The 12,844-nt window shown below is 41.0% G+C and overlaps 1 protein-coding gene across 1 annotated transcript in view; it reads right to left on the minus strand.

Moving 5' to 3' along the window:
• Window positions 1-12,844, minus strand: part of ano2b (anoctamin 2b) — a 119,438-nt gene that overhangs the window by 59,770 nt on the left and 46,824 nt on the right. Inside the window, exons 12-16 of the mRNA XM_050036193.1 lie at window positions 10,127-10,261; window positions 9,218-9,378; window positions 2,787-2,869; window positions 2,178-2,270; window positions 2,040-2,072 (exon numbers count right to left, since the gene is read on the minus strand). Coding sequence (XP_049892150.1) covers window positions 2,040-2,072; window positions 2,178-2,270; window positions 2,787-2,869; window positions 9,218-9,378; window positions 10,127-10,261 — 505 coding nt within the window. The remainder of the gene's footprint in view (window positions 1-2,039; window positions 2,073-2,177; window positions 2,271-2,786; window positions 2,870-9,217; window positions 9,379-10,126; window positions 10,262-12,844) is intronic.

Consider the following 12,844-nt stretch of genomic DNA (forward strand, 5'->3'; position numbering starts at 1 on the left):
TTTAGTCTTGGCTCATGCATGTACTAAAGTTAAATGATGTGAACACAGTCAACAACCAATGGCTGCACTCTCTCCAGCACCAAACAGGAAGCAGCAAACCAGGTCGACAGTATCCATGGAGGGGACTCTGGGGCATAAGAACGTGGACAAGTCTCAGTTCTCTTGGAAACTGGTGAGGCTGGAGATTGAACAATAGACTAATTTTCAGTTTGCCTCTCATTCCAATAGTCTTCTCCCACTAAAAAAGAACACCTAACCAACGGAGGCTGGTAGCAAGTTACACAAATGTAAAGTTTGTACACAAATACAGTTTCTCTTTATGGGTTATACTAATGCAGAAATGACAAGAATACTGTCAACATGACGCCTTTTATCTTGTGTTTCTAGAGTTCTCTGTTTTGGCAGACACGGAGGGAATACTTAGGCCTTGTTTACAGATACCGATACAAATAAAAACAGATTTTTATTTATCCTGTATAAAAAAAAAAACAACGGGTTTACACAATCAGTTGTAAAAACAATATGTTTACACAAAATGCAGAAGCGGCAGCTTTTCACTGCAATTAGCATACCAGACCAGTAGGTGGCAATACGCCATATGTCGAACACCATAGAAGAATATTCTGTGCATGCACAGTGATTTGTTTTCCTCTTGGCGCTAGTGATAAAAACAATGATAAACTACATTTTAACCTTATGTAGCATAGTTAGGTGCTATGCACTTACTAATATTGGGCACAGCAGACGTCATTGTTTGCCGATGTAGCAGTGATGTTGATGCAGCAGTTCATTTGTAAGCTGGTAAGTAGTCCCAGAAGTGCTAACAAAATGTAAACAACCCCGCATATATCCGCCATTGTTGTTGTGGTTCCCGGGCGCCTAATGGGCATGTGCGAACTGGTTTGCAATGTCATCGTTTTCCAAAATCTCCGTCTATCCTGTTTACACGTCTCCATAGACACGGATATTATCACTTTGGAAGCCGTTTTTGAAAATCTCCATTTTCGTCAAGAAAAATGCCGGTTACGTGTAAATAATAGGTGCAAACGCAAAGATAAATACCCGTTTTCAGAAATATACCGAACCGTATAAACAGGCCCTTAATATGTCATATTTCTTACAGAAAGTTAAGCCTAATATTTTCCACCAGGAGCAGGATGGGCAATAATCTCAAAACGAATCTAGCTATAGTCTTGCAAACAGTGACCCTGCAAGATCCTCAGTCTTTGTAAAAGATAGTTGGTGACTGAAAACTCACATTGTCTTTTGGCATTGGAGGCTGACCGACTTTAGTCCAAGTCTTTTCAAAGTCTTTACGTGTATGGTAGGCATTATACGTTCCATGACTGTAATAGAAAACTGAGGCAAAGACCAACCCAACACAAGGCCAGTCAAAAAAGAGAATTCTCAGTGATCATGGTATAACTGTATATAATCAACCATTTCAATTCCTTGTAGGGAAACTTTGTGGTGCTTTTCCTTTTCCTTGAATTCCAACCAGCAGATATATGCAGGTATATGTTGACACTCTCCCCATAAGTTGAAATAAAAAAACACCAGTGGGATCCTACAGGTTTCCAACTTTTCTCCCCAGATCAGGTTGTGAGATGGTGTTGTGGGCATTGTGTACCGTGTGAATTTATTAGCCCGTGGCAAGAAGCCATCTGTCACCCAAGCAAAGTCTATGTGGGCCAACAGGACTCAATGTGATTGACCCAATTTACAGAGGGAATCTAGATCATTCCCAATCATTAGATTATCACACTAATGTCTGCCACACGTTTTGGACACCAAACTATCAGGAACCATGCAGGAACCAACTGTTTCCAAATGTGAAGACTGAGCCAGGTGGAAGAGTTTCATAATCAAGTGAATACACTGTTTTTTTCTTTCCACAGAATGCAGTAAAGTATACTTACTGTAATCATGAGGCAAGGTGGGAATATCATGTGTATCTTTTTTAAAACCTGCTGTTATTCAAATAAATGTCAAAGTCTGTCATACATATTGTGAAAAAAAATGAGTTTACTGTATAATACCTCTCCATTGATGTTGTTGACAGTCAGGTCCAGCTACGAGAATGGATTTCATACATTGTTCATATTATATAAAGCAAACACTTGTGAGTTAAGTAAACAGGCTTTATGAGAAAGATGGAGGTTTCTAACATTCCCTACCTCATTCTTTTTCTTCTTCTTCTTCTTTTCATTTTTCTGCTTCCGCTGTCTTTTCTGAAGGAGGATGGTTTCGTACTTTGGCCTGGGATGTTCCTAGGGGAAAAACAGGAGAAAGAGGCAAATATGTGAATATGATGTACATGTATGTGTGAGTAAAGCTCTTACCTGTGTGTGTATGTGTGCATCTGTGTATGTTGTTTCTATGTGTGTGTATGTTGCATCTGTATATTTCAGTCTAGTCTCTGTGGAACATTCATATTGGATGATTCTGCAGCAGGTGACTTGTTTAATATGCCAATGCGGGAGGTAGATTGTACTTTACGAGTTCTAGATGCATCAAACATGACCAGTTACCTTAAACATACTGTAGATGTTGTGCACTGACGTTGTACAGTGGCAATGAATAATCTGGCAAAATCTTGTTACTGAACTTTCAGAAACAGTGTCACTGAAAATAAGTAGTTGTGCTGAACTGTCCAGTGTTCTGTCTTGTGATACAGCTGATGTGTTTGTATGTTTATATGAACCAACACATTACTATTTGCGTGTATTCAGACCTATATAATGTGTATCAGTGACTTTCTTTGCGTGTGTATGTACTGCATATACCTCATCCTCCTCGATGCCTGTCAGATCCCAACTGAAGCTCAAACTGATCTGACGGCGCTTCCAGTGCTCCAGGAACAGCACCGCTACACAAACACACAAAAAGAGCCAAGTCATTTTGATGAACATTTTTATAATTAGCATCATCTCAAGATCTACTGACAGCTAGATGCAGTTTTTTTTAGGATTTATCGTTTGGCAGCTGATCACTGATGTGACTTAAAATGAAGACTGTCAGCACATGAACAGATAAGGTGTTGAGCTACATCCAGAGAAGTAATTTCACTTTCCTACTGCCCAATTTCACAAACATTATTTACTCATGGTCTTACAAATCCATACCATAAAGTTAGTAGAATGGCTTTCCATAATCTATCAAGGTCATAGTTTTGTGAAAAAATATCTAGTTGAGTAGCTTTTTCTGGAGCTTCCAAATACATCTCACAATCAAAAGCTCTAGGAAAAAGGCTATCAGATAATTTATCACACAGTTTCCAGTGTCAAAATGTATTTTCAGGCCAAACCCATTGTTTTTGTTTTCACCAATTTTCACTGAAAGACCTTTAAAAGCTGCTGTAAGAGCACACTGTTAAGCTCAATTCACAGTAAACAAGATCCTCTCATGTATTACCAGCTCACTTTCAGAAAGAAAAATGGGACAAACGTAAATTACGCTGCTGATTACAGTATGCATCAGATAATTGAAGAAAACAATTAACTGACCACATAGCGTTTGTGCTGCAAATAAAACTTTTAGATTGTCCAGATTCATTTTTAAATGTATTTTTGCTGTGTGTTGTTTAGCCTGTTGCTCTTAGCAAGATGTGGGCTGTGGTCGAATAATCTTTTTTGCTTAGGACGGTTCATAAATTAGTGAAATGGCCCAGAAGTACCCAAGTGGCAGCCATGATAAGAGCTGGTCAAATTCCCTAAGGAAAGGTGCTTCAGTGCTTTCTTTCCTATTGTCTGGAGCATTGGATACACTGGACCATCCTTTACAAAAAGGAAAGGAGATAATGCCGCCTCACAATTCTTTGTGGCAGCAACATTTAAAGTGATGCAGTGTTCAGCCATTCACAAAAACCAATCAACATGATAAACACAAGAGACGCAGACCATCATGTAAGTTACCATTGCTGATTAAACATTTTCCATATGCTTCTATGTTCCGAAGTCTCAACATTATGTTAAACCCATAGGAAAACTCTGAACACTACACTACTGTAGTTAATGGTGTAGCATAATGTAATGGGCTTATTACAGTAGTTATCTACACAATTTACTTAAACATTAAATGGCTAGTAAAATTTAGCCCTATTCCATTATTATTAGTCCCTGTGCATTCTGCCCTCAGTATAACCTAAAATCAGACAGAACTGTCAAGTTGTTTTTCTCATCTTCAGTCTCCCACTGATTCCACTTGAAATGACTTCCACTGGGGAATGGGATTTGATTTCCCTAACCAATCACTAGATACCAATGTAAATGCCTGAATGTATCATTTTGAGTTGAGTCAAAGACGTGAAAACAAGTCAAATCGAACTACAACATCGGGCGATATTGAGCAGACGTGTCAATTTACAACAGCCTCAATAGCAGAGTCTATCTTGTCTGTAGTGGTTGCCATTGATGTTATTACTCCTCATTGGTTCTGGGAAAAAGCTTGACAACTCTTGACAATGGCGTTCGTCCAGCCCATTGCACTGATTGGCTGATTGTTAGTCCCCTCACAGTGCTCATTGGATTGATTGTTTTTCAACCCAGAAAAAGGTATAATGTCATAATGTCAGACGAATACCTCAACTTAGTGGAGTGGGCAGATTGAAAGATCTGGACAAAAGCATCTTTCAGTAACATTCTGTTATCCATGGTGTTAACAGGAGTTAAAGAATCCTTTCACCAGCACTGACATGGACAGTGGTGAGGCAACATCAGGTCCTTGGCCATGGTTTGATGCCATGCATGAGGCACTTGGAGAGAGGCCACCCATTCTGCCCCCCACCCTCAGTGCCTCATCCTTGGTGCCAAACCATGGCCAGACTGCTGCTAAAGCCTCATCCCTGAGTTGTGAAGAGCCTTCACAAATGTCCCTCCTGCCTGGCACAGATAACGATGAGTGGTCCATGCCCTCCACCTGCTCCGAGCAACCCACTAAAAAGGCAGAGGAGGGGTGGGAGCATGATGGCCTTCCTCAAAAAGCAGGCTAAAGGGGAGAAAGCACGGGATGCTGCTCTATGCGAGTAAAATGAATCACAACTAAGCTTTTTGCTGAACTTGTTTTTTTTTTTGTTTTTTTTTAAGAAAACCTAGCCCACCTGTATGAGCTGTCTTGAACTCACTGTGCTGCACAAGCACCTTCCTCCCACCTCTTACAAGATGGCCATTAGCAATAGATGTCAGGAGCATCTTTTAATGATTTTAGTGCTTCTTAGGCAGCCCATGGTCTTTGCATCTCTCACACAAAGATCCACTCTAATAAATATGACAAATACTGTATGAAAGAAAAGGCAAGTTCTTGATTTATTAATGTGCAAACAAAAATGTTGAAGAAAAGTTCTTGAATTATTGATTAAAACCAAAATGTGCTGCTAATCTGTCTTCCATGTTAATGCCCTTGCATAGGTGTTGATGGTGGTGGAACTAGATTCTCTTCCTCAGCTGGCTTGAATGTCCCCAGCAGTGATGCAGATGTTACTGAGCACTGCACATACTGCAATAACACTAGGAGGAAAGGTGTGATCCACCTTAAGAGTTTTGGAGAAGATCACTCGCCACCATGCCTTCATCATGCGAAAGGCCCTCTGTATAATTGATTAGGCTCTGGCATGGGGAGCGTTGAAGCGCACCTCCACTCTTCCCCGTACTGGTATGAGGTAATGAGGTTGGCTGGTGCAGTCAGACATTGGTATCCCGTAACAAACACTGGAATATTTCTTAGCACCTTGGTGTTGTAGACTGAATCACAGCAACCAATAAATATGTCCAGAAATTTGCCAGGGCTGTCACAGAATGCCTGAAACTGAAAAGAGTGAGAAAAGAGTTTCCTGTTCAGGTAACCTTGTGTCTGTGGACCAATGGGAGCCTTGATGCAGATGAGGCAATTATCAATGACTACCACACAGTGGCTGATGGCTGGGCTGTTGTCAAGGTGAAGGGAGCCATGGCCAACCTTAGCACACTGTGCCATTGTGGGGAAGTGAACTACTTTGTCCAGGAGAGACAGGTCTGTGTCACACATCTGATATACAGTGTCAGACAAAGACCTGAGAGACAAAGGTGTAAAACAATCCACATGCCAGCCAGTAGATTCAGCCATGGGTCTGCTCACTCCTGAGAAGGGCTACCAGTCTCTCAATAGATGGCCTAGACAGGCAGTAGTCAAAGTGCATGCATTTCACTAGATTTAAGTAGATCTGTGGGACATGGGTGTTGGGGATAGTATATATTTTGCTCCTCTCCTGTACAAGACAAAGCAAGGTGTAAATACAATGAAGTGTAAATGCATGTGTAAAGTAGACTATGTAAGCTTGTCATTGGCCAATTATTTTATATGGTAACGAGCTTCCTGAGCTACATGAAACTAGTCTTGCATAGCCAGACCTATCTCCGGACTTGGTTTTTGCACTGTCCGTGAAACAACCACAACCTCTGAGCAACGGGTGGGTGATATATCGAATATACTCTATGTGTCATGGCTTGTTCCATGGGTGATGAAAAAAAAAAAAAAAAAAGACTTTATCACAAACATTGAGTATAAATTGACTATCACCATTTTTTTTTAATCCACCAGCATGAGACTCGCTCCAGTGTTTCCATTCTCTCTCTCTCTCTCTCTCTCTCTCTCTCTCTCTCTCTCAGACACACACAAAGACTCACAAACATGCTACATCACACACATATATATCCAGATCACTTTCTCCCAAGCTACGGCATGTGAGCCGCAGGCAAACCTTGAGTCTCATCTGCATGCCTCCAGACTGCAAACGTTACTATTAAGTTGCATTTTGCAACCATGGAGTACCACTGCGACTTGCAAAAAGGATTAATATATGGACTGGAGAGCTGAACTGCATCCTGAACTTATCACTGCCAAGGAGGTTAAAAAGAGGAGAAGTGCTTTCTGAAAATGTTCTATTGTATATCGGCAGCCATCCATTTGAGAGTATCCAAAAAGTTCATCATCAATCATCAACCCTCTGTGTTCTTCTCCCATACGAGTGTAAAAGCACTCGTTTGTTACGTTTAATGCTTTTAAACTTTTAATCTATGTAAAGGAACTTTACATGTGTAATAATAGACTTACTTTCTGTCCAGAGCGACGTTCAGCAGTTACGAGCCGTCACGTGTTTTTAGAATCCATCGAGGAGAGAAGTAATCCATCAGGGAAACACTTCAGAAACATTATAAAGTGATAGTTGTACGTTTTATCCACTTATTTCTCAAATACCTAAATAATTATTTACTGTTTTGGAAGCGGCGCTTGTTAGACGGTGGCAGCCATGTTGATTCTGTCGTCCAATCACAAATTGTGTTATTAGATGGTGAAACGCGTGTAAACAGCTGAACCAATGACCGTTGCGAAATAGCGGAGGCGATCCTCAGAGAGTAAATAATGACCAAGATAGTTATCTGTAGCTTACCAAACTAATGACTGATGTGTTTATCTAAAACTCGCGATCCGACCCGCATGTTATTTTTTCCATCCAGATCCGAACCCGGGATCCCGCGGGTACCCGACCCAGTGCAGGACTCTGGCCTGGGTAATGGACGATATGGCTAAACAAAAAGTGACACCAGTGTGCTGTGTGCTTTTAAACCTACTGATACATTATTATACACAGGAACACGTTGGACATGCAGGAGAAACTTTACTCTTTATGTTCAGAAAAAGCATGCTCTGTGATTTATGTTCAAAACTCACATCGGCATCCTCTTACCATTTGTGGAAGCAATGCCATAAGCCTCTGCAGTAATATCCTCCTCCTTTGAATGTCTCTTCAGCGTCGCTTTAAGGTGAGCCACAAGGCAGCAGCAAGCTCCAAATCTTCCACCTTGCTCTATAACTCTGATACTCTCCTGCTGCCCTTTTATAGGCCACTAATTTTAAATAGGCCCATCAGGATAAACTGCTCAGCTGGCTGAATGGGTTACTGGCCATTCATTGAGTGGAGTAGTCTTGAACCCTTTGTTATCTGATAGAAATCTTGCATACATTTTATGAGTGTTTTTCATACAATCATTCTAATTGGGATTCATACCCATAAATATGAGTGGACAGGAAGGTGAGAGTGAGCAACCATTCTCAGTGCGACAAGTATTTCCTTTCACTTTCTGTGATGGGAAGCTTGGGGTTCACCAGGTTGTCCATGTTTACATAGGCGGCATGAAATAACAGTGAGAACACATAGGGCGGAGTATTTATAGCCCCTTTTACACTTCCTGTTTAAGGCCAGAATTATGTACTGTTAATCCACCGTACTGTTGTTAATACAATTGCGGAATGGTGGTACAGAGTTGTCTCGCCCTCAAGCTGGCAGCAGAGGCAGTAAAGACACCAAATTGACTTCTGTGTAAAAGGGACAGCTGGCAGGGACAGGTGTGACGTTTTGACAGTGTATTATGTGTGCGATCCACAAAAAGTAGCCCATAGCAGTTAGCAGCTAACTCAAAGAGGAAGAACAGTGACTGAAAATGTCCACAAATTGGGAAAACAATGAGGTCCTGGGAGCTTCTAACCCTCCAAGTAGAGGACGAGATCAACTGCCATGTAACAGGAACAGTAAATGATTGTTATTGCCATTGTTATTGTTCATAAAGTGCTGCCGAGGCGTATGTTATATGTCACACTAGAGGCTGACCATTGTGTTACATGTCATGTCCATCACTGCTCTTTTGCTTCCGGGACACCAACATGCTGTTTAAAATCACACACTGGGGGGGCATGAAGCCCCCATTGTTTGATTCTGTGTAAAAATGCGAAGGCGGTGTAAAGTAGGGACTTCTCAGTGCCCCTTTAGTGCAATCTCTGTGTAAAAAATGCATATGATGGGCTTTTAGTAGATTATCTTTGGGACACTGTTGTTTCACCATGGCATATCCATGTCAATAACATCCGCCGTCACGTAATTTTGTAGGCTTTTGTAGTGCAGCTGGACTCACTTAGCAACGCGGTTGTCTTTTACTTGGTCCTTACAAATTGTCTATTACATTTTTCCTTGACCTCATGATGTTTTCCATCAAGGTCAAGAAAAAGTGTTCAGGAAAAGGCATAGAATGTTTTTCTGACCGATCGACCACAGCCCACATCTTAAGGTGAAGGAGGTCATAAGATGAGACAACATCAAAGAGCAACTTCACATTCAGCCCAATTGTTCACACACACACACACACACACACACACACACACACACACACACACACACGAACAACCTCACCCCACAGAGACATGAAGATGGCGAAGAAGACGGTGGCGGGGTTGTCAAAGAGGTGTGAAGCCCTGGCGGTACCACAGGCAGTGCTGAGCTGCCAGAAGTCACAGGCTCCATCACACAGAGGACACATGGTGAAATTGAGACGCTCGTCACACATCTCCAGACTGAGGGGGGAAGAAATCAAAAGTGAATTCACAGAGCACCTAGGTCCAATGATGTTTCACAATTAAAGCTGATACAATATATCTAAGCCTCTTGCACCTAAAATAGTATCAAATGAACTAAAGTTCTGTGTTCCTGTCTGTGGATTCAGTCCCAGTAAAAGGACCCGGAGTAACATTTAACTATTAGAAATGAATGGAACTTTTAACACATAACTACAATACAAGCCTCTCTGCTTTGACCTGATTCATACTCTGTGTAGGCTGAATTATGAACCTTATGCTTCATGACACACTCACACACACACACACTGCCAGCAGTGCCTTCTGTGTTCCTCCCACACAACCCTGTCTTAAGCCAGATACTGCAGGTATCTGGGCAATCCCTGTCTGCTGTGTGTGTGTGTGTGTGTGTGTGTGTAAGGGCACGTGTGCATACATTTAAATTGAGGTAGGAAGAGATCCAGATTTTCTGCATCCTTCTAATGTTGGTATATTATCTGACATCATGTTGTTTTTATCTTTTAACATCTTCAAAGTTAAAATCAGGGGAAATGTTCTCCTCACAGTCTCACAGCCATTTGGAGCATCTTCACAGACTAGTGTTAGTAGTGTCAGCCAAGCAAAACTGAGTAGCAAAAAATGTAGTCTCAAATGGATTTTGTCCTATTTTGCACCTTCACTGAATATACAAGTTGTATTTTACAGTAGTTTTCTTCCTCAAATGAAGCTGTGGTGCACTTTATGGTACCTGGGTATGTTAGTATCCACTGTCGCCACCCCGTAGCCAAACACAATGATTCCCACTATGGAGGCTGGTATCAGCAGCTGAGTGTAAACACCGAGCCATGCAAAGTACAGACCGATCTTCTCCCCAAAGTACTTCCTGTGGGGTCAGAGGTCAGGGATTAGGGGGTGAAAGTGACAGAGCAGGTCATGGTCATGGCAGATCAGACTATGTAGACTTAAGCAGCACGCAACACAGGTGTGAGATTCCTCGTACTGTGTTTGATCCTGAAATAGAGTAAAAGCATGCCAATGTTTTATTTAGGGCTTCTGTTGTTTACGCTGAGCTTTTCACGAGGCACCTCCTTTCAGATTTGTGTACAAACTCTGCCTGCTATACTAGGACTGAGAGACCTAAGCCCCAGGCATGGATTTAGGAACAGTCTTACCTGTAGTGCTATTTATCAGTCTCTATCTTTTGGTGTGAGTTGCCAAGTGTTGGAGATATCGGCCGTAAAGATGTCTGCCTTCTCTCCAGTATAATAGAACTAGATGGCACTCAGCTTGTGGTGCTCAAAGTTCTGAGTAGTTTCATGTTGTAACTATTTTCTGTCTACCGAACTACACCCACCAACCGTGTTCCAGTCTTCCAGCAATCACTCTCTTAACAGATGTGTTGTGTTTTTCATGCATTTTCATAAATTAACATTGATCATTTACTGACGGGCCCGTGCAGCCAACAACACTTTTATCTGGAGGAAAGATAGATCTGGTGATAGATACTGTAGCTACAGCCACAGCACAACTTTACTTTATTGTGTTGGCAAATGTCCATCAGATAAGTAATCACAATAAACTGTCACCATCAACCACTACATACTCTCACTCAGCATCTCAGGCAAACAAACAGCGACTGCTCAGCCAGTGTGTTGCAAATGTGCAGGCTCAAGATTTTTCTTCAGACATCTCACTGTCAGCTAATGGTAGGCAATGCACTTTCTAAAATGAGTAAAAAAAAAGACATATACAGAGAAAAAAATAGTAAAAGGTAAAGGAAAAAGCAAAGCAGAGTACAGACAGAGAGAAATAAAAGAGAGAAAACTGAAGAAAAACATTGGCAAGGGAATAGGCATCCTTTTCAGACTGTCTATCCTTTTGAAAAATGTGCACTGGTTACAGGTGAAACGGTAAATTATCAGTTAACTTTTTGTTTTAAGAGTCATCGATGCATGTTGTGATTTTCATACATGTAGTTTTGTTTAAATGATATCAAAAAATTCATCTCTGCATCCAGAGTCAGATTAGAAAATAGCTTGGGGTAAACAGAAGTAAAACTAACGCCTCATGGTTGTATGCCGTTGTGAGCCAGTCAAGGTGCAGTTACGTTTTACATCCATGTCTGTCCAGACTCATATGGAGTAATGACAGTGGCCAATGCTTCCAATATGGATGTTGCTAAACAGAAGCTACATATCCTTAAAACATGGATGCTTCACACACATCTTCCCCCCAGCAGCACAGAAGATCTGTACAATCAGCAGAGTTTTAAGGTGGACACCCAAGATTAGTGTCACAATTCAGTATCTGACCAAATGTCTCCCCTTCTGAGATATAAAGCAAAATAATGGCAAGAGAAGTGTTTTTGCAGAACATTATGATGCCCCAATGACGCTGACCTTTGACCTTTTGCACTAAAAGGTTGTCACGTCATCATTTTATCCAATTAGAAATTTGTTTGAAATGTTGTCATAATTAGTGTATTAATACTTGAGTTATTGCAAAAAACAGGTTTTCTAACGTCACAGTGACCTTGACCTTTGACCGCCAAAAATGAATTGGTTCATCCTTAAGTCCAGGTGGACATTTGTGCCAAATTTGAGGGACTGAGATATCACGTTCACGAGAATGAGACGGATGCAAGATCATAGTGACCTTGACCTTTGACCACTAAAATCTAATGGTTCATCATTGAGTCCAAGTGGACATTTGTGCCAAATTTGAGGGAATTTCCTCAAAGCGTTCTTGAGATATCACATGTGATGTGTGGAGCTTTTCAAATGATAATCATTAAGTATGTGATTGTAAGTCAGCCCTTGAACCTGTCAAAAACTGTTGGAGAAATTACACTTTGTAAGCGTTCAGAAATTATTTGTATTTGTAGAAAAAATTGTCAAATCAAAATTTTTATACAACCTGTCACCATGATTCTAATTTCTGATAGATGATTTAGCCTTACTGGATTAGTATATACAGTAAAGCTGTCCCTGAAATCCCATACTAAAATGCTACTTGGTGCACTGAAACAGTATGCAAGATTTTTTTTATCATGTCCAAAACCTTAGTATGAAATCAACAGCATGTGAATTCCATGCTTTTTCCAGTGAAATATTATGCAAACACTAGACACTACGCCAGCATACATATCACACAAAGCAAAGCAGCCAAGGCAGCTCTGTTTTGTCAATAAGTCTTAAATACCTTTAGAGGTGAATAGCGTTAGTTGTGAGTCTACTGCCTGATGTGCAATTTGGGAAACACTATATAAAGTGCTGAGATAAGTACACCACTACAGATGGATGACATATTACATAATGTAATTATTAAGCTTTGTTATGGGTACAACATGGATTGGGCTTTTCATTTTGCCATAGATTTGTGGCAATCAGTCATTCACTTCACCCCTGTGATTCAGAGAGAAATATCCAAGATGCTATTTGGATGGTGGCCGTGAAACTTGGTACAC

The sequence above is a fragment of the Epinephelus moara genome, chromosome 23 (assembly GCF_006386435.1).
Source record: "Epinephelus moara isolate mb chromosome 23, YSFRI_EMoa_1.0, whole genome shotgun sequence".
NCBI classification, from domain to species: domain Eukaryota; kingdom Metazoa; phylum Chordata; class Actinopteri; order Perciformes; family Serranidae; genus Epinephelus; species Epinephelus moara.